This window comes from Rhinoderma darwinii, chromosome 1 (genome assembly GCF_050947455.1).
Source record: "Rhinoderma darwinii isolate aRhiDar2 chromosome 1, aRhiDar2.hap1, whole genome shotgun sequence".
Lineage (NCBI taxonomy): Eukaryota > Metazoa > Chordata > Amphibia > Anura > Rhinodermatidae > Rhinoderma > Rhinoderma darwinii.
This window is the reverse complement of record NC_134687.1, coordinates 416,918,017-416,944,977: the sequence shown is the minus strand read 5'-3', so window position 1 is coordinate 416,944,977 and position 26,961 is coordinate 416,918,017. Positions and strand designations below refer to the sequence as shown.

Sequence of the window (26,961 nt, the reverse complement as noted above, 5' to 3'; positions counted from 1 at the left end):
CCGGAACAGGGATAATCATGCACGGGCTTCAGCAAAATGGCTGCCGCGGCAGCTCTGAGGCCAACGCGTTCCACCTAGTGTTAGGAGCGTCACTTACAAACGATTGGACGGTTTCCAGACGTCACTAACAAGCGTCTTCCGACACGGTTGCTACCCGCGGAAAACACTCACGGTAATGAACCGGATATTGTTACACGATGAAACGAGATGTATTGTAACTTGTTGTGTAGCTGCACTTGTTAATCTTCTATGATGATAGCTGTTTGTTTTTTTAACCTTATGGTCGTTATTCTTTTAAGTGATCGTTATATTTTGTACTTATTTAGGCGATTTTTGGTAAGGAAAAAGTGTGCCACCCGTGCAAACCCATAACAGGATCCAGAGTGTGCCACCCGTGCAAACCCATAACAGGATCCAGAGTGTGCCACCCGTGCAAACCCATAACAGGATCCAGAGTGTGCCACCCGTGCAAACCCATAACAGGATCCAGAGTGTGCCACCCGTGCAAACCCATAACAGGATCCAGTGTGCCACCTGTGCCAACCCATAACAGGATCCAGTGTGTGCCACCTGTGCCAACCCATAACAGGATCCAGAGTGTGCCACCCGTGCCAACCCATAACAGGATCCAGAGTGTGCTACCCGTGCCAACCCATAACAGGATCCAGAGTGTGCCACCCGTGCAAACCCATAACAGGATCCAGAGTGTGCCACCCGTGCAAACCCATAACAGGATCCAGAGTGTGCCACCCGAGCAAACCCATAACAGGATCCAGAGTGTGCCACCCGAGCAAACCCATAACAGGATCCAGAGTGTGCCACCCGTGCAAACCCATAACAGGATCCAGAGTGTGCCACCCGTGCAAACCCATAACAGGATCCAGAGTGTGCCACCCGTTCAAACCCATAACAGGATCCAGAGTGTGCCACCCGTGCCAACCCATAACAGGATCCAGTGTGCCACCCGTGCCAACCCATAACAGGATCCAGTGTGTGCCACCCGTGCAAACCCATAACAGGATCCAGAGTGTGCCACCCGTACAAACCCATAACAGGATCCAGAGTGTGCCACCCGTGCAAACCCATAACAGGATCCAGAGTGTGCCACCCGTGCAAACCCATAACAGGATCCAGAGTGTGCCACCCGTGCAAACCCATAACAGGATCCAGTGTGTGCCACCTGTGCCAACCCATAACAGGATCCAGAGTGTGCCACCCGTGCCAACCCATAACAGGATCCAGAGTGTGCTACCCGTGCAAACCCATAACAGGATCCAGAGTGTGCCACCCGTGCAAACCCATAACAGGATCCAGAGTGTGCCACCCGAGCAAACCTATAACAGGATCCAGAGTGTGCCACCCGAGCAAACCCATAACAGGATCCAGAGTGTGCCACCCGTGCAAACCCATAACAGGATCCAGAGTGTGCCACCCGTGCCAACCCATAACAGGATCCAGTGTGCCACCCGTGCCAACCCATAACAGGATCCAGTGTGTGCCACCCGTGCCAACCCATAACAGGATCCAGAGTGTGCCACCCGTGCCAACCCATAACAGGATCCAGAGTGTGCTACCCGTGCAAACCCATAACAGGATCCAGAGTGTGCCACCCGTGCCAACCCATAACAGGATCCAGAGTGTGCTACCCGTGCAAACCCATAACAGGATCCAGAGTGTGCCACCCGTGCAAACCCATAACAGGATCCAGAGTGTGCCACCCGTGCAAACCCATAACAGGATCCAGAGTGTGCCACCCGTGCCAACCCATAACAGGATCCAGAGTGTGCCACCCGTGCCAACCCATAACAGGATCCAGAGTGTGCCACCCGTGCCAACCCATAACAGGATCCAGAGTGTGCCACCCGTGCAAACCCATAACAGGATCCAGAGTGTGCCACCCGTGCAAACCCATAACAGGATCCAGAGTGTGCCACCCGTGCAAGCCCATAACAAGATCCAGAGTGTGCCACCCGTGCAAACCCATAACAGGATCCAGTGTGCCACCTGTGCCAACCCATAACAGGATCCAGTGTGTGCCACCTGTGCCAACCCATAACAGGATCCAGAGTGTGCCACCCGTGCCAACCCATAACAGGATCCAGAGTGTGCTACCCGTGCAAACCCATAACAGGATCCAGAGTGTGCCACCCGTGCAAACCCATAACAGGATCCAGAGTGTGCCACCCGAGCAAACCCATAACAGGATCCAGAGTGTGCCACCCGAGCAAACCCATAACAGGATCCAGAGTGTGCCACCCGTGCCAACCCATAACAGGATCCAGAGTGTGCCACCCGTGCCAACCCATAACAGGATCCAGAGTGTGCCACCCGTGCCAACCCATAACAGGATCCAGAGTGTGCCACCCGTGCCAACCCATAACAGGATCCAGAGTGTGCCACCCGTGCCAACCCATAACAGGATCCAGAGTGTGCCACCCGTGCAAACCCATAACAAGATCCAGAGTGTGCCACCCGTGCAAACCCATAACAGGATCCAGAGTGTGCCACCCGTGCAAACCCATAACAAGATCCAGAGTGTGCCACCCGTGCCAACCCATAACAGGATCCAGTGTGCCACCTGTGCCAACCCATAACAGGATCCAGTGTGTGCCACCTGTGCCAACCCATAACAGGATCCAGAGTGTGCCACCCGTGCCAACCCATAACAGGATCCAGAGTGTGCTACCCGTGCAAACCCATAACAGGATGCAGAGTGTGCCACCCGTGCAAACCCATAACAGGATCCAGAGTGTGCCACCCGAGCAAACCTATAACAGGATCCAGAGTGTGCCACCCGAGCAAACCCATAACAGGATCCAGAGTGTGCCACCCGTGCAAACCCATTACAGGATCCAGAGTGTGCCACCCGTGCCAACCCATAACAGGATCCAGTGTGCCACCCGTGCCAACCCATAACAGGATCCAGTGTGTGCCACCCGTGCCAACCCATAACAGGATCCAGTGTGTGCCACCCGTGCCAACCCATAACAGGATCCAGAGTGTGCTACCCGTGCCAACCCATAACAGGATCCAGAGTGTGCCACCTGTGCCAACCCATAACAGGATCCAGAGTGTGCTACCCGTGCAAACCCATAACAGGATCCAGAGTGTGCCACCCGTGCAAACCCATAACAGGATCCAGAGTGTGCCACCCGAGCAAACCCATAACAGGATCCAGAGTGTGCCACCCGAGCAAACCCATAACAGGATCCAGAGTGTGCCACCCGTGCCAACCCATAACAGGATCCAGAGTGTGCCACCCGTGCCAACCCATAACAGGATCCAGAGTGTGCCACCCGTGCCAACCCATAACAGGATCCAGAGTGTGCCACCCGTGCCAACCCATAACAGGATCCAGAGTGTGCCACCCGTGCCAACCCATAACAGGATCCAGAGTGTGCCACCCGTGCAAACCCATAACAAGATCCAGAGTGTGCCACCCGTGCAAACCCATAACAGGATCCAGAGTGTGCCACCCGTGCAAACCCATAACAAGATCCAGAGTGTGCCACCTGTGCCAACCCATAACAGGATCGAGTGTGTGCCACCTGTGCCAACCCATAACAGGATCGAGTGTGTGCCACCTGTGCCAACCCATAACAGGATCCAGAGTGTGCTACCCGTGCAAACCCATAACAGGATCCAGAGTGTGCCACCCGTGCAAACCCATAACAGGATCCAGAGTGTGCCACCCGAGCAAACCCATAACAGGATCCAGAGTGTGCCACCCGTGCAAACCCATAACAGGATCCAGAGTGTGCCACCCGTGCAAACCCATAACAGGATCCAGAGTGTGCCACCCGTTCAAACCCATAACAGGATCCAGAGTGTGCCACCCGTGCCAACCCATAACAGGATCCAGGGATAAGAGCACCTAAAATCCTACTGTGAACATGTCCTTAAAGGGGTTTTCACACAATGATGTTGCCCTCCTGTCCGCTGGGTCAGTGATCAATGTTAAGCTGGCCATACACATTAGACGTATGGCAGCCAAACCAAGCTGATTTCGGCTGGGCCAACTATTAAATGTCCATGGCGGCACCCCAACTCTGCCATGACTGCAGATGCTTGGGGGGGGGGGGTCAAGCATGTTGAATTTCATTATTCTTTTGTTAGATAAGCTGCTGCCAGTGGAGTCTGGCAGCGGCTTTCTCCCTGAGGACTGGTGCACACGTGGACGAGCGTGCCTGTGTATGTGGAGTTGGAAGGAATTGCTGTCGGCTGAACGAGCGTTTGACTTGACGCCATCTAAAATGTATGGGCAGCTTTAGATGGCTGGGACCCTCACTGGTCACTTGTATGGGGTCCCCGGTTCCTCCTAACTAGCACTACTGAGTTTGTATGGAGCAGCGGTTGAGCATGCACATTGCCAATTCATCATCTCTACCCGTGTTAGGGAAGCGGACAAGTGAGAGCATCACTGGACCTCATTCACATGGCAGGATTTGTAATCCAAAACTAGAAGTGTAATTTCCACAGAGAAAAGGTATAATGGAAAGATTTGTACCTCTTCCGTGTTATGGATCCACTCCTGGTTTTGCTTTAGAAATACTGCCGTGTGAATGAGGTGAAATTGAACATGGGGCCTCCACCACAGCACTTTACCAGCAGGACAACTGCTTCACATTCAAATTTACCCCCAAAAAACTCCTGACATGTCATCATTTTTATTGGTGGGGGTCTGCGTGCTGAGATATCCACTGATGGCTGGAATGAATGTGCTGTGCCCTTTTTCTGTCTCTCTTTGAAAAGCTGTGCATGGTCTACAGCCCACACACGGGTTACTCGGCCTAACCCAGGATAGGCACAAAAAGCCGCCTATGTGTATGTTTAGACATGTTACATGCTGATTTGCTGTGACTTTCACCGTTTGTGTTGTAAATCAGCAATAGGGCACACTAGTCCTTCTCAACTAATTAGAATACCATCAAAAAGTACGTTTATTTCACTAATTCAAAAAGTGAAACTCATATTACATAGATTCTTTGCACACAGAGCGATCTATTTCCAGCGTTTTTTTCTTCTAATGTTGATGATTATGACTAAGGTCCTATTCACACGACAGGGATTCTCGGACGTTCTTTGAACAGCTGTCACACGGTCGCAGTAGGAACAATAGACCCCAAATGGGGCTATTCACACGTGCGATTTTTGTTTTGACTGGCGGTCAAAAAATGGGACATCTCCTATTTTGGGCTGTTCTCCCGGCCGCACGGCTCCCATAGAAGTCTATGGGGCTGTGTACAGCACGACTGTCACTTGGATGTGATCCGAGTGACGGCCGTGCATTCTGCCGCTCGCTCGCTCGCTCGCTCTCTTCTCCTCACAGTGCGAAGTGCATGTGAGGAGGAGGGTATTTTGTTGCTCCCTGTAGGAGCTGAATCCCTGATCTGGGGATTCCGCTCCAGGAGAAGTCCCTGACTTCACTGTCCATATGTGGACAGTGAAGTCAGGGACTTCTCCTGGAGCTGTCCACTAAAGGAAGGTAGGGGGGGGGGGGTGACTGTAGAAGGGTGCTGTGTAACACTACCTACGAGGTGGTCTCTGGCATTATCTACAGAGGGCAGTGTGTGGCATTATCTACAGAGGGCAGTGTGTGGCATTATCTACAGAGGGCAGTGTGTGGCATTATCTACAGAGGGCAGTGTGTGGCAAATAATTTACAAATGAAATTCATCAGTTTTTAAAACGGACAGGGAAATAAACTGATGCAAAACGGGTCAAAATCAGCCGTTAAAAAACAAAAACACGGAAAGGATGCAAAACGGCCGAGAAAAACTGCCGTTTTTATCGGCCGCCACTCAGGCTCTATTCACACGACAGGGTCCAACAGTTAATGAAAACCCAAAATTTAGTCTTTGAGAAAATTAGAATATTATATAAGCCGAATTTCAAAAATGATTTTTAATACGGAAATGTCGTCCTACTGAAAAGTATGTACAGTATATGCCCTCAATACTTGGTCGGGGCTCCTTTTGCATGAATTACTTCATCAGTGCGGCGTGGCATGGAGGCGATCAGCCTGTGGCACTGCTGAGGTGTTATCAATGTGGCGTGGCATGGAGGCGATCAGCCTGTGGCACTGTGAGGTGTTATCAATGTGGCGTGGCATGGAGGTGATCAGCCTGTGGCACTGCTGAGGTGTTATCAATGTGGCGTGGCATGGAGGCGATCAGCCTGTGGCACTGCTGAGGTGTTATGGAAGCTCAGGTTGCTTTGATAGCGGCCTTCAGCTCATCTGCATTGTTGGGTCTGGTGTCTCATCTTCCTCTTGACAATACCCTATAGATTCTCTATGGGGTTTAGGTCAGGTGAGTTTGCCGGCCAATCAAGCGCAGTGATACTGTGGTTATTACACCAGGTATTGGTACTTTTGGCAGTGTGGGCAGGTGCCAAGTCCTGCTGGAAAATTAGATCAGCATCTCCATTAAGCTTGTCAGCAGAGGGAAGCATGAAGTGCTGGGAAATGTCCTGCTAGACGGCTGCGTTGATTCTGGACTTCATGTAACACCGTGATTTTCATTAACTGTTAGGGTATGTGCACACACACTAATTACGTCCGTAATTGACGGACGTATTTCGGCCGCAAGTAGTGGACCGAACACACTGCAGGGAGCCGGGCTCCTAGCATCATACTTATGTACGATGCTAGGAGTCCCTGCCTCTCCGTGGAACTGCTGTCCCGTACTGAAAACATGATTACAGTACGGGATAGTTGTCCTGCAGAGAGGCAGGGACTCCTAGCGTCGTACATAACTATGATGCTAGGAGCCAGGCTCCCTGCACTGAGTTCGGTCCGGTACTTGCGGCCGAAATACGTCCGTCCATTACGGACGTAAATAGTGTGTGTGCACATACCCTTAGGGTATGTTCATACGCTTAACCAAAAACGTCTGAAAATACGGAGCTGTTTTCAAGGGAAAACAGCTCCTGCTTTTCAGAAGTTTCTTTAAGCCACTCTTTGCTTTTCGCTGTGTTTTTTAAGGCCGTTTTTGGAGCTGTTGTTCAATAGAGTCAATGAAAAACGGCTCCAAAAACGTCCCAAGAAGTGACATGCACTTATTTTTCGCAGCTGTTTTTTTACGCTGCCGTTTTTAAAAAAAACGGCCCAACAAATGGCCGAAAATAAGCCGTGTGAACATACCCTAAGGGTATGTTCACACGGCCTATTTACGGACGTAATTCAGGCGTTTTTGCCCAAAATTACGTCCGAAAATTGCGCCTCAATAGCGCTGACAAACATCTGCCCATTGAAAGCAATGGGCAGACGTTTGTCTGTTCACACGAGGCATAATTTACGCGCCGCTGTCAAAAGACGGCGCGTAAATAGACGCCCGCGTCAAAGAAGTGACCTGTCACTTCTTTGGCCGTTATTCATTGACTCCAATGAATAGCAGCGCCAATTACGCCCGTAATTGACGTGACGTTCAAGCGCCTGCACATGCCGTTACGGCTGATATTACGGGGATGTTTTCAGGCTGAAACATCCCCGTAATTTCAGCCGTAACGGACGCCCTCGTGTGAACATACCCTAAGTCATAATCATCAACATTAAAAGAAACAAATGCTGGGAATAGATCGCTCTGTGTGTAATGAATCTATATAATATGTGAGTTTCACTTTTTGAGTTGAATTACTGAAATCAATGAACTCTGTGATGATATTGTAATTCATTGAGAAGGACTAGTAATGCAGCCGCATGTCCAATCCCCTCTGCTCTACTTGAGAAATGACAGGCCAGCCTTCTTGGCTGTGCTGAATGGCTGCGGGCACAGATGGAATGCTTCACCACATCTTGGATTTATAATGTTCTGATTGAGACAAATATAATTTCTTTTCTCTTCAGGTTACAGCAATGGCAGCTCCATCAAATTTGGTTGCAAAAAGTGGACGGCGCTTTAAATGGGCCATTGAGTTTAGTACTGGTGGAACCAGGTACGTTTCATCTTATTTTATAAATGGTGATATACTTAAGAACACAGCAAACCTAGAGGATATTATTATTATTTCTATTCCGTGTAAGCTGCCATTTCAGGCTGTGGAGAGGCTGACTGTAGGGCCCCTATGATCACTACTTTATCTCACGTATCTGTTCTGATAACCTAAAGAAACTACAACACCCTTTCAAAATAAAGCCGCCCCAGAAATCAGCTGACCGGGGCCACAATATAGGAAATGTATAGTTGCATGGCGGCAATATAAGACTGGTCAACTGCGCAATACATGCTGTTGTTGAATCCGTTCTCATTCTAGCAGCTCTTTGCTTTAGCTCACATAGGGTGTCTTAAGTGGAGGACCCCTGTCTAGTAAGTCCATATTCCAGAACAGGGCATATGGAAAGCAGTTGTTCAAATAGGACGACTCTGAAGTGCAATAAACTGTGGTTGCGTGGCATGCGGCTTGGTTATTTTAGTTTTTTTTTTCACCTGAAAAATGGCAAAAACCTTATAAAATAGAGGTCTGCAAAGATGTCCTCTTTTACGGCACCTAGATGTTTTCTTGGAGGCCTACCCCTAGCCTTTCCTTTCTGTTGACATCGGTTGCAATGGCTGCTGTGGACACTGCCACTCCCCCTAACTCAGCTGTCCCACCATCTCTGCAACCTTGCTCTTCTACAGTACTCACAAGAGAATGCACAACTTCAAAGAATGGAAGGCTCGGTTCTTCTTCCCTTAAAGAGGCTCTGTCACCACATTATAAGTGCCCTGTCTCCTACATAAGGAGATGGGCGCTATAATGTAGGTGACAGCAGTGCTTTTTATTTAATAAAACTATCTATTTTCACCACTTTATTAGAGATTTTAGATTTATGCTGATGAGTTGCTTAACCCCTTCCCTCTTTGGCCACTTTTGACCTTCCTGACAGAGCCTCATTTATCAAATCTGACATGTTTCACTTTTATGTGGTAATAACTCCGGAATGCTTTTACCTATCCAAGTGATTCTGAGATTGTTTTCTCGTGACACATTGGACTTTATGTTACTGGCAAAATTTGCCCGATACATTCAGTATTTAATTGCGAAAAACACCAAAATTTAGCGAAAAATTGCAAAAATGTGCATTTTCCTCAATTTAAATGTATGTGCTTGTAAGACAGGCAGTTATACCACACAAAAATGTTGCTAACTAACATCCCCCATATGTCTACTTTAGATTGGCATCGTTTTTTGAACATCATTTTATTTTTCTAGGACGTTACAAGGCTTAGAACTTTAGCAGCAATTTCTCACATTTTCAAGAAAATTTAAAAATGCTATTTTTACAGGGGCCAGTTTGGTTGTGAAGTGGCTTTGAGGTCCTTAGATATTAGAAACCCCCAATAAGTCACCCCATTTTAAAAACTGCACCCCTCAAAGTATTCAAAACAGCATTTAGAAAGTTTCTTAACCCTTTAGACAATGCGCAGGAATTAAGGCAAAGTAGAGGTGAAATTTTCAAAGTTCATTTTTTTTTTCCAGAAATTCATTTCGAATCCATTTTTTTTGTACCACAGAATGTTTTACCCAAGAAATGCAACTCAATATTTATTGCCCAGGTTCTGCAGTTTTAGGAAATATCCCACATGTGGCCCTAGTGTGCTACTGGACTGAAGCACCGGCCTCAGAAGCAAAGGAGCACCTGGTGGATTTTGGGTCTCCTTTTTATTAGAATATATTTTAGGCACCATGTCAGATTTGAACAGGTCTTGTGGAACTAAAACAGTGGAAACCCCCCAAAAGTGACCCCATTTGGGAAACTACACCCCTCGAGGAATTTATCTAGGGTTGTAGCAAGCATTTTGACCGGCCAGTTGTTTTGCAAAAATTTTTGGAACTAGGCCATGAAATTGAAAGTCTACATTTTTTCAAAGAAAATGTAGGTTTAGCTAATTTTTTTTCATTTCCACAAGGACTAAAGGAGAAAAAGCACCATAAAATTTGTAAAGAAATTTCTCCCGAGTAAAACAATACCCCACATGTGGTAATAAACGGTTGTTTGGACACACGGCAGGGCTTAGAAGGGAAAGAGCGCCATTTGGCTCTTGGAGCTCAAATTTAGCAGGAATGGTTTGCGGAGGCCATGTCACATTTGCAAAGCCCCTAAGGTGACAAAACAGTGGAAACCCCCAACAAGTTACCCCATTTTGGAAACGATACCCCTTGAGGAAATTATCTAGGGGTATAGTGAGCATTTTGACCCCACAGGTTTTTTGCAGAAATTTTTGGAAGTAGGCTGTGAAAATTAAAATCTACATTTTTTTCAAATAAAATGTAGGTTTAGGTATTTTTTTTTCATTTCCACAAGGACTGAAGGAGAAAAAGCATCATAAAATTAGTAAAGCAACTTCTCCCGAGTAAAACAATACCCCACATGTGGTCACAAACATCTGTTTGGACACACGGTAGGGCTCAGAATGGAACTAGCACCATTTGGATTTTTGATAGTGTCTGGGCGCCATGTCACATTTGCTGAGCCCCTGTAGTACTAGTACAGTGGAAACACCCCAAAATTGACTCCATTTGGGAAACTGCACCCCCTGAGGAATCATCTAGGGGTATAGTGAAAATTTTGATCCCAAAGGTTTTTTGCTGAATTAATTAGAATTAAGCTATGAAAATGAAAAATAATTTTTTTTTCCAACAAGATGTAGTTTTAGATCAACATTTTTCATTTTTACAAGGAATAGAGAAGAAAAAGCACCCCAACATTTGTAAAGTAATTTCTCCCGAGTACGGTAACACCCCATATGTGGTTATAATCAGCTGTTTACATATATGGGAGCATTCAGAAGAAAAGGAGCGGTATTTATCTTCTTGAGCGTAGATTTTTCTGGAATGTTTTGCGGACGCCATGTTGCATTTGCAAAACCCCTGATGTACCAAACAAAAGTGACCCCATTTTAGAAACTACACCCCTAAAGGCATTTATCAAGGGGTGTAGTGAGAATTTAGACTCCACATGTGTTTTTCAGAAATGAATACGCAGTGGATTGTGCAAAGTGAAAATTGCAATTTTTCCACTGATCTGCCTATGCATCGCACAATATTTTGTGCCCCTAGAGAATCTTACCCCATAAATTGTTAAGCGGGTTCTCCCGGGTATGGTAATGCCTTACTTGTGGCCATAAATTACTGTTTGGGCACACTGTAGGGCTAAGAAGGAATAGACCGCCATTTTGAGCATGGATTTTGCTTGGTAGTTTTGTTTGAGTTTTGCTGGTATTTCAGTTTATAATGTGGTGGCATAAGTAATCTGTGCGGAGTACATCAGGGCATAATAAGAGGGTATAATAATGGGGTAAATAATACAATTATCCATAGATGTGTGCTACGCTGTGAAGCGATCCGTTATGCGCAGGCCGGTGTCACACTGATAAACGGTTTTCTTTCTTATCCCCCTTCTGTAACGCTCTGCACCTTTTGGGGACTTTTTCTCCTTCGTAGTTTGGGAAATATTGCTGGGAAAGTTTTGCGCTGGTATAATAAAGGTGCCCTCGCTTCCAGCGGATGTGCTGTGTCCATTCCCTTTCCTAGTTCCTAAATACTAGGGCCCTGAAACTGAAGGAATGTGCCCCTCCGGCCTGCGCATTGAGATGTTTTTTCATCACCGCATTACTAGTGCCATAACTTTTTTATTTTTCAGTTGATTGAGCGGTGTGCGGGCTTGTTTTTTGCGAGACGGGCTGTAGATTTTATTGGTACCATTTTAGAACACATACGACTTTTTGATCACTTTTTATTTCATTTTTTGGTAAAGGAAATTACCAAAAACAAGCAATTCTGGAATAGTTTTTTTATTGGTTTTTTTATCGGCATCCACAGTGTGCCCTAAATTACATGTTAGCTTTATTCTGCGGGTCGATACGATTACGGCGATACCAAATTTATATAGTTTTTTTTATGTATTGCGGCTTTTGCACAATAAAATCACTTTTTTTATAAAATCATTTGTTTTCTGTCGCCATATTCTAAGACCCATAACTTTATTATTTTTGCGTGTACAAAGCGGTGTCAGGGATTATTTTTTGCGGGACGGATTGCCGTTTTTATTCGTACTATTTTGGAGTAAATGTGACTTTTTGATCACTTTTTATAGCATTTTTTGGAAGGAGATGTGACCTAAAAACAAATATTCTGGCGTTGTTTTTCATGTTTTTTTTTTTTTACGGCGTTCACCGTGCGGGATAAATTACATAATTGTTTTGTAGTTTGGGTCGTTACGGACGCGGCGATACCAATTATGTATAGTTTTTTTTAATTTTTACGGTGTTTCCCATAATAAAAGACTTACTTTGGGAAAAAAGTCAGTTTAGCTTTATTTTTATTTGAAATGTGTGTGTTTTTATTGTTTTACCACATTTTTATTATCTTTTTTTAACTTTTCTGACTTGTCCCACTAGGTGACATGAGGGCCTGATGCCCCGATCGCTACTCTAATACACTGCACTACATACGTAGTGCAGTGTATTAGCGCTGTCAGTTATTCACTGACAGCAAGCCTATGAGGACACGCCGCAGGCGGGTCCTCATCGGCTCCCGTACAAGGCAGACTCGGACGCCATTTTCTGGCGTCCGATTACCACAGCAACCCAGCGATTGCATCACTGGGTTGCCGGTAGGGTGAAAACCTATCAGATGCTGCGCTCTATTGAGCGCAGCATCTGAGGGGTTAATCTGCCGGATCGGAGAGTAGCTCCGGTCCTGGCAGTTACAGGAGGGTGCCAGCTGTATAATACAGCTGTCACCCCGCGGTGATGGTGCCGGCTCTGCTTCTGAGCCCGCACCATCACTGCGCCGTACATATACGGCGCTTTGCGGGAAGCACCTCCCGACAGCGCCGTACATGTACGGCGCATGTCGGGAAGGGGTTAATGCCCAAGTGGGTGTATTTTTACTTTAGACCAAGTGGGCGTTGTACAGAGGAGTGTATGACGCTGACCAATCAGCATCATGCACTCCTCTCCATTCATTTCCTCAGCTCATAAGGATCCTTTTAGATCCTTATGTGCTGTCTTATACTAACACATTAACGATACTGAAGTGTTTAGACAGTGAATAGACATTCCACAGGATGTCTATTCACAATCTCTGCACTTCGTTACTCTGTCTGTGGTAGTTACAGCAGAGCAAGCATAATCTCGCGAGATTACGCGGTTACAACGAGATTACGTTTCCTCAGCTGTAACTACCACAGACAGAGTAACGAAGTGCAGAGATTGTGAATAGACATCCCGTGGAATGTCTATTCACTGTCTAAACACTTCAGTATTGTTAATGTGTTAGTATAAGACTGCACATACTGATCTAAAAGGATCCCTATGCGCTGAGGAAATGAATGGAGAGGAGTGCATGATGCTGATTGGCCAGCGTCATACACTCCTCTGTACAACGCCCACTTGGTCTAAAGTAAAAATACGCCCACTTGGGCATTAACCCCTTGAGTACCCAGCTCATTTTGGCCTTGAGGACCAGACCCATTTTTTCAAATCTGACATGTCACTTTATGTGGTAATAACTCCGGAATGCTTTTACCTATCCAAGCGATTCTGAGATTGTTTTCTCGTGACATATTGTACTTTAGGTTAGTGCAAAAATTTGGTCGATAAATTCATTGCTTATTTGTGAAAAACACCAACATTTAGCGAAAATATGAACAAATTATGATTTTTCCAATTTTAAATGTATCTGCTTGTAAAACAGATAGTAATACCACACAAAATAGTTACCAATTAACATCTCCCATATGTCTACTTTATGTTTGCATCGTTTTTTGAACATCCTTTTATTTTTCTATGACCTCACAAGGCTTAGAACTTGAGCAGCAATTTCTCATATTTTTAAGTAAATTTCAAAAAGCGATTTTTTCAGGGACGAGTTCAGTTCTGAAGTGGTTTTGAGTGCCCTATATATTAGAAACCCCCATAAAACACCCCATTTTGAAAACTGCACCCCTCAAAGTATCCAAAACAGCATTCAGAAAGTGTTTCAACCCTTTAGGCGTTTTACAGGAATTGAAGGAAAGTAGAGCTGAAATTTTCAAATTTCATTTTTTTTTACAAAATTCATATGTAATACATTTTCTTCTGTACCACAGAAGGTTTTACCTGAGAAACGCAACTCAATATTTATTGCCCAGATTCTGCAGTTTTTATAAATATCCCACATGTGGCCCTAGTGCGTTAATGGACTGAAACACAGACCTCAGAAGCAAAGGAGCACCTAGTGGATTTTGGGGCCTCCTTTTTTCAGAATATATTTTAGGCACCATGTCAGGTTTGAAGAGGTCTTGTGGTGCCAAAACAGTGGAAACCCCCAAAAGTGACCCCCATTTTTTAAACTACACCCCTCAGGGAATTTATCTAGGGGTATAGTTAGCATTTTGACCACACAGGTATTTTGCTATATTTTCTGGAGTTAGTCTGTGAAAATGAAAATCTACTTTTTTTCTGGAAAAACGTAAAAATTTCTAATTTTTGCGAGAAATAAAGGAGAGAAAGCACCCCAACATTTGTAAAGCAATTTCTCGCGATTACGGAAATACCCCATATGTGGTAATAAACTGCTGTTTGGACCCACAGCAGGGCTCAGAAGGGAAGAACCCCCATTTGGATTTTGGAGCTCTGATTTTACTGGAATGGTTTTCAGTGCCGTGTCACGTTTGCAACGCCCTGGAGGGACCTAAACAGTGGAATCCCCCCAAAAGTGACCCCATTTTGGAAACTATACCCCTCAAGGAATTTTTCTAGTGGTATAGTTATCATTTTGACCCCACAGGTTTTTTGCTGAATTTATTGGAATTAGTCTGCGAAGATGAAAAGAGACTTTTTTTGGGAAAAAACACAGAATTTTCTAATTTTTATAAGGAATAAAGGAGAAAAAGCACCTCAACATTTGTAAAGCAATTTCTCCTGATTACGGAAATACCCCATTATGTGGTAATAAACTGCTGTTTGGACCCATGGCAGGGCACAGAAGGGACGGAGCACCATTTGGATTTTGCAGCTCAGATTTTGCTGAATTGGTTTCTGGGGGCCATGTCGCATTTGCAGAGTCCCTGAAGTACCAGTACAGTAGAAATTCCCCAGATGTGATCCCAATTTGGAGACTATACCCCTGAAAGAATTAAATTAGAGGTTTAGTGAGCATTTTGAGCCCTCAGGTGTTTTATAGATTTTATTAGAATTGGTCCGTGAAAATGAAAACATTTTTTTTTTCCAATAACCTGTAGCTTTAGCTCAGAATTTTTCATTTCCACAAGGAATACAGGAGAAAAGACACCCCAAAATGTGTTACACAATTTCTCCTGATTACGGAAATACCCCATATGTGGTTGTAAACGGCTATTTGGACATACGGCAAGGGTCTAAACGGAAAAAGTGCAATTTCGTTTTTGGAGTGGAGATTTTACAAAATTTGTTTTTGACGCCATGTTGCATTGCGCTGATGTACGAGTACAGTGAAAACTCCCGAGAAGTGACCCCATTTAGGAAACTACACCCCTCAAGGAATTCATCTAGAAGTGTAGTGAGCATTTTGACCCCCAAAGGTTTTGCAGAAATTAGTGCACAGTGGATGTTGCAGATTGAAAATTGCTATTTTCCACATATATGCTATTTCAGTGCCCAATGCGTTGGGCCCAGCTTGTGCCACTGGAGACATACACCCCATAAATTGTTAAGCGGTTCTCCAGAGTACGGTAATACCCCATATGTGGTCATAAACCGCTGTTTGGGCACACTGCCAGGCCCAGAAGGAGCGCCATTTGGCTTTTGGAGCGCAGATTTTGCTTGGTAGTAGTTTTGTTTAGTGTTTTACTGGTGTTTCAGATTATAATGTGGGGGCATATGTAATCTGTGCGGAGTACATACATTTTTTGCGTGACACACTATCGTTTTTATTGGTACCATGTTTGGCTACGCGCGACTTTTTGATCACTTTTTATTCCATTTTTTGGAAACAACGTGACCAAAAAAGGAAATTCTGCCATTGTTTTTTATGGTATTTTTTTTACGGTGTTCACCGTGCGGGATAAATAATATGATATTTTTTTTAGGTCAGGCCGATACGAACGCGGCGATACCTATTATGTCTAGTTTTTGTCTTTTTTTTCATTTTTTTTCTAATTATAAAGGGCTTGATCAGGGCAACAAGGCGATTATTGTTTTTATTACGTAAAACTTGTATTTATTTATTTAAAACTTTTTTTTTTACTTTTTTTTTCACTTTTTATTTTACACATACTAGGGGACTGGAAGATCTGATCTTCTGATCCCCTGCACAATATATGTATATGTATGTACTGATGTAGTGCAGTGTATTGTAACTGTCACTTTACAACTGACAGTTGAGCCTATTATGTCCTGCCTTGGGCAGGACCTAATAGGCTCCCGTACCTGGCCGTTGCTAGGCTTCCTGGTTGCCATTGCAACCATCAGAACCCCGCGATTTTTCGCGGGGGGGCAATGGGGTGCAGAGGGAGCCCCCTCCCTCTGTATCAATCACTTAAATGCCGCTGTCGCTATTGACAGCGGCATTTAAGGGGTTAAACTACAGCGATCGGAGAGGACAGTGATCGCTGTAGTTGCAGTGGGATGTCGGCTGTATATTACAGCCGACATCCGATGAAGATGGAGCGAGCACAGCTCCTGTGCCCGCTTCATCCTCAGGGCGTTACTATACGCCCATTTTCGGGAAGGGGTTAATAAAAATAGTGTTTTTTTTTTTACACCGCTTTCTCTGATCTCCTCACGTATCTCACAGAAGTGAGGAGATCAGAGAAAGTGACAGGAGCTTTCTCCTGCAGACGACGTCACAGACGGCTGTGATTGGTCAGTCTTCAGAGACTGACCAATCGCAGCAATCGCCGGCATTGGGGACTGCTAATTGGTCCCCAGGCCGGTAGCAGAGACGGTTAGCTGTCAATGACAGCTGCCGCCGCTGTTCTGTCACTATGTGATTTCCCATAGTGACAGTTTATTCCTGCGCCGTAATAGTACGTCGAAGGTACGCTGGAATAAGCGGCCAGCGACGTACTATTACGTTGAAGGTACGCAAGGGGTTAAGACACTCATTAGCATAAATCAAAAATCGCTAATAATGTGGTGAAAATAGATAGTTTTATTAAATAAAAAGCACTGCTGTCACCTACATTATAGCGCCCATCTCCTTATGTAGGAGACAGGGCACTTATAATGTGGTGACAGAGTCTCTTTAACTCCCATTCCAGAAACACTATTGAATGCCTTGGTGCCACCCAAATCTCCTAAATCTTTTCAGGCTGCGGCCCGCTCTTTAGTTTTGGCGGATGACTCCCCTTACTCTCATAATCGGGACAACCTGGAGCTGAGGAAGCATTATGTTCTTTTATTACTACACCCAATATGGTAGATTCTCTTCTGAACCCACTGTCGCCTGAATTTTCCATCCCTACATTTTCACATTCCTCCCCACTAAACAGGGATGATCGGGATGCTTTTTCCAAAAGCTTTATTTACTGCTTCCCTCTAAGGGAGACCTGGAGTTATCTGGCCATCCTCTAGAGAATTCATGGCGCTCAGAACTTGCCACCCTCCATATGAAAGTGTGAACTCTTCAGGACAAGATCGCCTCAGTGGAGACCGTTACAACTAGGAACGTAGGCGCTCTGCGAGAGACTGTGCTTTCTCATACTACCATCCTGCAATCACGCTCTCTGATGGTGGAAAACTTGAGTCATAACTAAGGTGGAACAACCTTAAAGGGAATGTGTCGCTAGAAACTATTAGTATTTTTTTTTTTTCAGTTAAACAATTAGTATTTGAGTGATTACACATTGTTTTAATTTTTTACATTTTTTCACAAGTCAGGAAATATTATAAATTAGATTCTAATTAATAACATTTCCATGTGCTGGCCACTAGAGGGAGCAGTTCCCAAAATTGCATCATGGTCACTGTGGTAAAGTAACCTTATTGATTTATGTTGCAAATTTGGGGTGGACACACTCTCCTCTAGTGTCATCACACAATCCCCCCTCCCTTCTTCTGGCTAGTGCCAGGAGGAGGGGTTTGAAGGTCTTCAAACCTCCTACACTGTGTGCCGCCATTTTCTGAGCGACTGCACAGTGTAGGAGGAATAGATACAGGGCTCAGCAGACAGTATCACACGAACATAATACACACATCACATACACGAACATAAATGACCTGCTCCTGCCGCTGCCGTCTATGCTCCTTGCGCCTTCGCTTCGTTAAACATATGGCTGGAAATCTTCATCTTATTGTCCAGCAGCGGCTTCCGGTGCACATGAAAAGGCCGCTGGATTTTGCTCTACGAACGAGCTTCGTTTTGGTCTCTGTTGGAGCGGCGCATGCGCCGTTCCCACACAGACGCGTACGCTTCTGAAAATGGAACGGCTCCCGTTCGCATTCTCTATTGGGGTTGTATGTGCAGTATTCCATCTCTGTATGTGTCGTTAATCGACCCATACAGAGATGGGAAAAAAATGGCAGCCCCCATAGAAAAGTAAAAGTAAGAACACAGTAAAAAGTTTAAAGTTACAACACTACTAAATAACATTTTTGTTTATATTTTATTAAAAGCGATATAATAAAAAAAATAAAAAATCATGACACCTTCCCTTTAAAGTGAGAGAGCTTTCAGATTCTATAAATACTGCATCTCTGTCCTGTTACAGACGCGGTCATGGACCCGCGACCTCCATTTACCTGCCTCCTGCAGATCTTCCTCTTCCTGCCGGCGTCTCCCTCTCTGGAGACGCCAGCACATGCGTCCACTCTGCCGTAGCGCTGGTTCCCAGCCTTAAAGGGCTAGTGCGCACATATGTAAATAATTTTATAAATTATTCCCAGATCACCCTGGACTATAAAAAGGGCCCTGCCCTTCTGATCTTTGCCTGAGCGTTGTTAGTAATTCCCATGTTAGTCTTTGCAAATGGTCCCTTAGTGTTTACCCAGTTCCCAGTGTTCTTGTGCCCTGCTACCTGTATCCCGTGCTGTGTTATTGTTCCTGATCCTGTTCGTGATTTGAGTCGTACCCTGCTGCTCCTGTTGTGATCCGCCACGTCTGGCGCAACCTACTGCAGCTGTTGTGGTCCGCCACGTTTGGCGCAACCTACTGCACCTGTTGTGGTCCCCCATGTCTGGCGCAACCTGCTGCACCCACCTCCATCCGTGCTAAAGCCTCTGCCACTGTCTGGACTATTCAGGTACCCTTGTGCTGAACTTTGTATGTATTGCTTGGGGGTGCTCTGTTTGGACAGCTGCCTCCCCACTACGGCAGTGACACATGAGTAGCGTTATAGTGTGTGTATGAGGCTGCACATAGCGATATAGCTATATCGCTATGTGCAGTGTAAATTAATGGAGAGAAGTGTATGACGCTAATTGGTCCCTGATTGTACAACACCCACTTGGTCATATAGTAAAACACGCCCAGTTGTCCATTGAGAAACTCATTAGCATAAAGCTAATATAGGTTATAACTCCGTCAAAAATGATTGTTTTTCTAAATAAAAAACACTGCTGTAATCTACATTACAGTGCCGATCACATCATGTACAAGATAGGCCACTTATAATGTGGTGACAGAGCCTCTTTAAGCCTTTGCTTGCCAAGCTAAAGAAGAAGGGAATCTCATATCAGGGAGTGACCCATTTTGCAGCATTCGAGAACAGACCTTTTGTTTTACACAACCTCTCTGACCTCTCACATTTTTACAATGCTTTGGAAATTGCTCCTCCAGATCTGTCATCATGGTGTGCCCTTATAGATGGTCTTAGCCTCCTTTCCTTCCAAGCCCACCTTTGAGACGCAACAAAGAGGCCACTTTTTATCCGCCTGTTGGGCTTTCCCACTAAAGAAACGTCCACACTTGGACCCCCAACTCTGTGGACTGATGTCATGATTCCAGGGTTTGTACAGACTTCAAAGGTCTATAGTTTCTAAGGACCATGAAGTCACCACTTGTTCTTTTTGCCCTAGGCTTTAGAAGAATATTTTGCAATGTAGCCCTTTCAAGTTTTTCTGACAGTGTTTATTGTCTCTGGAACCGCCATCCACTACCCCCAATAGGGTCTGGGAGTGTAAACGCCCAGAAGGTATAACCACCAAGATTAGTATTCTGCTTTTTTTTCAAGGCTTTAGTTAGCTCAAAGTTTTTGGTCTAGGCTTTCTTTCGGTTCATGTCACCAGATAAGCTGAATATTTGACTTTACCACCGGCTTTTGCATATTATATTGCACGTAGTATGCCTTGTTTTCTTTTGTTATAGTTACGGATGACGTGTTTTGGCCATATGCTAGCGTGGACTTTATACTTCATATAATGTTTGCTTTTGTATGTTTTTTTTTTTTCTTCTTTCCTCTTATATGTGACAAAGTATTTCGCTAATTCTCTGTTATGCTTGAAAAACCTGAATAAAAATATAAGTAAAGTGTGAAGCTTGTAATACTCATTTCTGATTTTTGCTTATAATTCCATCTGACAAATTATCATGCATTCAGAAAACGTTTTCAATTATACTCTTGAATCTACAATGCTGTGTATCTCTCCACATGTCTTCTTTTAACTCCTTCTTTGCATGTTGTCAGAGGTCGAGGTGAAAGGAGTGCTCCACAAGACAGTATGTATCCAGTAGGGTATTCTGACAAACAAGTCCCAGACACCAGTGTACAGGAGTCTGACCACATCCTAGTAGAGAAGGTAAGGAGATTGATGGGGCTTATAATGAACAGTCAGTACAATACATAGGTCAGGGAGTCCTCTTTTAAAGACTAACTACACTCACCTCAAACTTTTGAAACTAAGGTGCAGAAGTGCCCTGCACCTTCGGCTGAGATCGACGATCCGTCAAGCTGAAGATGGCTCTCATAGAATGTCAATGTGAACAGTCTTCAGCCTGTCGATGAGCGCTGATCCCAGCTGAGGAGGCGGAGCGCTTCCACCCCTTCTTTTCAGCAACGGTGGGGATCTCCGTACCCGGACCCCACTAATCCAAAGTTTTGATAAGTGTAGTTCCTATTCAACTTTGCTATGACTGTTTGCTAACCGTTGTATTTTATGTACAGCGCTGCTGGGACATCGCCTTGGGACCGCTGAAGCAGATCCCCATGAATCTGTTTATTATGTATATGGCTGGGAACACAATTTCCATCTTCCCCATTATGATGGCGTGTATGATGGCATGGCGACCAATACAAGCACTGCTTGCTACACCTGCCAGTAAGTGTTCCTTCTGTTTTTATTATTTGAACTGGGATGAGCTGGAGATTTAGGGTATGTTCACACGCAGAGTCAAAAACGGCTCAAAATACGGAGCTGTTTTCAATGGAAAACAACTCTTGATTTTCAGACGTTTTTTTTGTGCCACTTGCGATTTTCACTGCGTTTTTTACGGCCGTTTTTGGAGCTTTTTTCAATAGTCTATGAAAAACAGCTCCAAAAACGTCCCAAGAAGAGTCCTGCACTTTTTTAGTGGCCGTTTTTTTACGCGTAAAAAAACACCGCGAAAAACGCTCCATCGGAACAGAACGCCGTTTTCCCATTGAAATCAATGGGCAGATGTTTGGGGGCGTTCTACTTCCGATTTTTCGGCCGTTTTTCTGGAGTTTACGGCCCGTAAAATAGGCCGTGTGAACATACCCTAACAATCTGTGTGTTTGTAACCTGCATTATTTCTCAATGGCCATAATTCAAATGTTCTGTCTGGTGATTGTTATAAACCCATAAGAGAAGCATTCATACAAATTTGCCCTAATGTAGGTTCACCCTGTGTTGATCCTCCACATATATTAGCTAGTTCACAGTCTTTATGGAAATCATTGACTACTATAGAGGACAGGTGCCTACTTCCATGTTTGCAGAATAGTGCAACCTAGGCGGTATGGACACTGCTCCATAGAGGTCGTGTTGCCTGGCCCAACATTGCACAAAGCAAAGGCAGCAACAAACACTTCATATTCCATGTGTGTAAAACCAAAGTCAAATCTTTTCCCTCTTTTCTTAAGCCTTCAAGCTCTTGGAGAGCTCTGGTCAGCGTTTCCTTCAAGGGCTGGTTTATCTCATTGGAAACCTTCTGGGCCTTGCATTGGCTGTTTATAAGTGTCAGTCTATGGGACTTCTACCCACACATGCTTCTGATTGGCTGGCCTTCATTGAACCACCTGAGGTTAGTCTACACTATTTTATATTAGTCCCGTTATCATTATATCTATAGCTGCAGTCAGTTCATGGATCCTGTAAAAATGGAAATCACTACACCAATTTGTACAGAGCCTTATTGTTTCAATTCTTCGCTGTGCAACATCCCTGCTTACTTTCATTGTATGGAAACGTTTTTGATTACACCCAGAGGCTGAAAACCTGTGCTGATCAAGTCCAACTGACAGATGACTGGCTTGTTACAAGAAGGCCCTATTATCTAGCCTTAGACCTGTGTTAGGCCGGATTCACACGAGCATGTGCGTTTTGCGCTCGCAAAAGGTCCACAAAAGCTCCGTGTGTCACCACCATATGATGCGTGGCTGCGTGATTTTCGCGCAGCCGCCATCATTATGACACTCTGTTTTTATGTTGTGGTGCTTTTCTGTTTTCATTCATAGTTTTAACTACTGTAGCACGCATCACACGGAAGTGCGTCCGTGTGCCGTTTTCACGCACCCATTGACTTCAATGAGTGCATGATGCGCGAAAAACGGGCAAATATAGGACATGTCGTGAGTTTTAAGCAGCGGACATACGCTGCGTGAAAAATCACTGACCGTCTGAACTGTCCCATTGACTAACATAGGTCCGTGTGAGGCGCGTGAAAATCACTCGCGTAGCACGAATGTATTACACGTTCGTCTGAATAAGCCCTTACTTTGACGTGATCCACACCTTTAGGCCGGGTTCCCAAGTCGCATAAACATGGTGGAATTTCCTTAATGGAATTTTGTGTGGAAAGTTTTCAGCATTTACAGTAGCAGAAAAGTGAATGAGATTTAGAAAATCTAATGCCCACACTGTAGAAAAGTCACGTGGAAATAGACTTCACTGGGGAGTTTAACCCCTTAATGACCGCCGATACGTCTTTTTACGGCGGTCATTAGTGGGCTTTATTCTAGAGCGCCGCCAAACTACGTCGCTGCATTAGAATAAAGTAAACAGAGCAGGGAGCCGTGAAATCTCCCTGCTCTCAGCTGCCAGAAGCAGCTGAGGGCTGGGGGCGTCCCTGCTCTGCCGGGTGAGATCGATATTAGTATCGATCTCACCCGTTTAACCCTTCAGATGCGGTGCACAATAGCGAGCACCGCATCTGAATGGTTTTGCAGAGAGGGAGGGAGCTCCCTCTCATCTCACTGACACCCGGCGATAAAATCGCCGAGTGTCTGTGTCTTCTATGGCAGCCGGGGGTCTAATAAAGACCCCCAGGTCTGCCTGCAGCGAATGCCTGCTAGATCATGCCGCAGGCATGACCTAGCAGATGCCTGTCCGTTTTAAACGGACAGGCAGTAATACACTGCAATACAAAAGTATTGCAGTGTATTATAATAGCGATCGGAGGATAGGGAAGTCCCCTAGTGGGACTAGTAAAAAAGTAAAAAAAAGTTTAATAAAGTTAATTAAAAAAAAAGTGAAAAAAAAAAAATGAAAAACCCAGCTTTTCCCCTTACAAAATGCTTTACTATTAAAAAAAACTACAATAAAGCAAAAAAGTTACACATATTTGGTATCGCCGCGTCCGTAACGACCCCGACTATAAAGCTGTTACATTATTTAACCCGCACGGTGAACGTCGTAAAAAATAAAATAAAAAACGATGGAAAAATTGCTGTTTTCTGTTAATCCTGACTTAAAAAAAATGTGATAGAAAGTGATCAAAAAGTCGCATCTACTCTCAAATGGTACCAATAAAAACTGCAAGTCGTCCCGCAAAAAACAAGACCTTATACAGCTATGCCGACGCAAAAATAAAAAAGTTACAGCTCTTCGAATGTGACAATGGAAAAATGTAAAAAATCGCTTGGACATTAGGGCCCAGAATGCCAGCAGGGGGAAGGGGTTAAATTCTGCAACAGATTTTTGTTTTGAATTTTACAGCGTTTACAAAGCAGAATCAGGCTGGGTTCACACGACCTATTTTCAGACGTAAACGAGGCGTATTATGCCTCGTTTTATTTCTGCAAATAGGGCTGCAATACGTCGGCAAACATCTGCCCATTCATTTGAATGGGTTTGCCGACGTACTGTGCAGACGACCTGTCAAACGACGACGCGTAATTGGACTGCCTCGGCAAAGAAGTGCAGGGCACTTCTTTGCCACGTAATTTGAGCTGTTCTTCATTGAACTCAATGAAGCACAGCTCAAGATTACAGGCGTCTCAGACGCCTCGTAAATTACGAGGAGGAGCATTTACGTGTGAAACGAGGCAGCTGTAAACAGTCTGTCTTTTCACACGTAAATGCCTCTCATCGTGTGAGCATACCCTCACAGTAAAAACCCATGGAAATCTGCAGATGCACATATACTTTGCTATAATCAAAGTATAACACTTAGGCTGGGTTCACATGAGCATGTTCGGTCCGTAATGGACGGACGTATTTCGGCCGCAAGTCCCGGACGGAACACAGTGCAGGGAGCCGGGCTCCTAGCATCATAGTTATGTACGATGCCAGGAGTCCCTGCCTCGCTGCGGGACAACTGTCCCGTACTGTAATCATGTTTTCAGTACGGGACAGTAGTTCCATGGAGAGGCAGGGACTCCTGGCATCGTACATAACTATGATGCTAGGAGCCCGGCTCCCTGCACTGTGTTCCGTCCGGGATTTGCGGCCGAAATACGTTCCGTCCTTTACGGACCGAACATGCTCATGTGAACCCAGCTTTAGGTTATGTGCACATGACCTATTTACGGACGTAATTCAGGCGTTTTACGCCTGAAAAGACAGTTCCATTATGTCTGCAAACATCTGGCCATAGCTTACAATGGGTCTTACGATGTCCTGTTCAGACGAGGTGTAATTTTACGCGTCGCTGTCAAAAGACGGCGCGTAAAAAGACGCCCGCCCCAAAGACGTGCATGTCACTTCTTGGGACGTAATTGGAGAAGTTTTTCGTTGACTCCATTGAAAAATAGCTCCAATTACGTCCGTAATGGACGCCGCGAAAAACGCAAGTACTTGCAAAAACTGCTGAAATTCAGTTAATTTAAGACGTATTTGGCGTTGCCATGTGAACATACCCTAAGGCTGGATTCACACGAGTGTGGCGTTTTTGCGCGCGCAAAAACCACTTGACAGCTCCGTGTGTCATCAGTGTATGATGCGCGGCTGCGTGATTTTCGCGCAGCCGCCATCATAGAGATGAGGCTAGTCGAGGTCAGTAAATAGTCACTGTCCAGGGTGCTGAAGGAGTTAACTGATCGGCAGTAACTCTTTCAGCACCCTCGACAGTGAATTCCGATCACAATATCGAGCAACCTGTTTAAAAAAAAAAAAAAAGACGTTCGTACTTACCGAGAACTTCCCTCCCGTTACCTTGGTGACGCGTCCCTCTCTTGACATCCGGCCCCACCTCCCTGGATGACGCGGCAGTCCATGTGACCGCTGCAGTTTGTGCTTGGCCTGTGATTGGCTGCAGCTGTCACTTGGACTGAATTGTCATCCCGGGAGGTCAGACTGGAGGAAGAAGCCGGGAGTTATCGGTAAGTCAGAACTTTTTTTTTTTTTTACACGTTCATGTATATTGGGATCGGAAGTCACTGTCCAGGGTGCTGAAACATTTTAACTCTTTCAGCACCCTGGACAGTGATTATCTCCTGACGTCGCGTACCGGAATTTTTTTTGCCGGGTTCGCTCATCTCAAAGACACTCCGTTTGGATGTTTGTAAACAGAAAAGCACAGGGTGCTTTTCTGTTTACATTCAGAGTTTGACAGCTCTTGCGCGAATCACGCAGTTCGCACGGAAGTGCTTCCGTGCGGCATGCGTGGTTTTCACGCACCTATTGACTTCAATGGGTGCGTGATGCGCGAAAAACGCTGAAAGAACGGACATGTCGTGACTTTTTTTTCAGCGGACTCACGCTGAGGAAAAATCACGGACATGTCAGCACGGCCCCATAGACAAATATAGGTCCGTGCAACGGATGTTTTTCCCGTTCGTCTGAATAAAGCCTTAGGCTGAGTTCACACAGAGTTTTTTGCAGGAGAAAAATTCTGCATCAAAATTCCGTTTGGGATTTTGAGGCAGATTTTGACCTTCCTGCACACAGTTTGCAGCGATTTTGGCTGCGTTTTTCGCTCACGCCCATTGAGTGCTACGGGCAAAAAACTCAAGAGAAATACGCTTTCTCTGCCTCCTATTGATGTCAATGGGAGGTCAGAGACGTAAAAGCCCGAAGATAGGGCATGTGCCTTCTTTCTCCCACGAGGCGGTTTTACCGCTCGGGGAGAAAACCGCCTCCGCCTCCCATTGAAATCAATGGGGGGCATTTTCGGACGGATTTTGACTTGTTTTGCGGCGCGGTTTCCCCTAAATCCGCAGGAAAAACTGCAGCAATATGCTCAGCAAAGTTTATTTTAGATTCCACTGCAGAAAATGTGCAGCATATCCTGTGTGTGAGAACATAACCCTTAAGGCCAGTATCACTGTTTTGATTTAGTTTTTGAGCCAAACAGGAGTGAACACAAAAGAAAGGAAATGCATCACTCTATTCTTCATAACTTTCCTTCCTTTTGCAGGAGAAATAAATTTGTCTTCTCTAAATATGAAAATGTGACCTTTATCCTACACTTTTGTTGCTACCCGTTGACTGTTTGCCTATTTCTTCTTGTAGAGAATAGAGTACACCGGAGGAGGCCTCTTACTATGATCTTTCCATAAAGGAACACACGCAATGCAGAAGTGGACAACTACTTTTCAGACTCTGTGTCATTTTTGTTCTTTACTCTTCTAATAAATTATTCTACCCAAAGCAACGTGTGAATTGTGACTACTCCCAG

General features: G+C 45.0%; 1 protein-coding gene across 3 annotated transcripts; it reads left to right on the top strand.

The window, feature by feature from the left end:
* The first annotated feature begins 70 nt into the window (after window positions 1-70).
* On the top strand, window positions 71-26,933 carry EMC4 (ER membrane protein complex subunit 4). Of its 3 annotated transcripts, none has more exons than XM_075829074.1 (6): window positions 71-172; window positions 7,847-7,935; window positions 20,570-20,681; window positions 21,047-21,200; window positions 21,986-22,146; window positions 26,796-26,933. In XM_075829074.1, the coding sequence occupies exons 2-6, from the start codon at window positions 7,856-7,858 to the stop codon at window positions 26,829-26,831; spliced, it is 543 nt and encodes a 180-aa protein (XP_075685189.1). In that variant the 5' UTR covers window positions 71-172; window positions 7,847-7,855; the 3' UTR covers window positions 26,832-26,933. The 3 variants fall into 3 exon arrangements, with proteins under 3 accessions (XP_075685189.1, XP_075685180.1, XP_075685173.1); XM_075829065.1 differs by lacking the exon at window positions 71-172 and adding an exon at window positions 181-209; XM_075829058.1 differs by lacking the exon at window positions 71-172 and adding an exon at window positions 265-336.
* Window positions 26,934-26,961: the final 28 nt, after the last annotated feature.

What these genes read in the sequence shown, in the direction of transcription:
- EMC4 (XM_075829058.1), top strand. Translation starts at nt 280, where the DNA reads ATGGTCGTTATTCTTTTAAGTGATCGTTATATTTTGTACTTATTTAGG. An exon ending in ACTTATTTAGGCGATTTTTG is followed by an intron (nt 337 to 7,846) that starts GTAAGGAAAAAG and finishes TTTTCTCTTCAG; the next exon opens with GTTACAGCAATGGCAGCTCC. An exon ending in ACTGCTTGCTACACCTGCCA is followed by an intron (nt 21,201 to 21,985) that starts GTAAGTGTTCCT and finishes TCTTTTCTTAAG; the next exon opens with CCTTCAAGCTCTTGGAGAGC.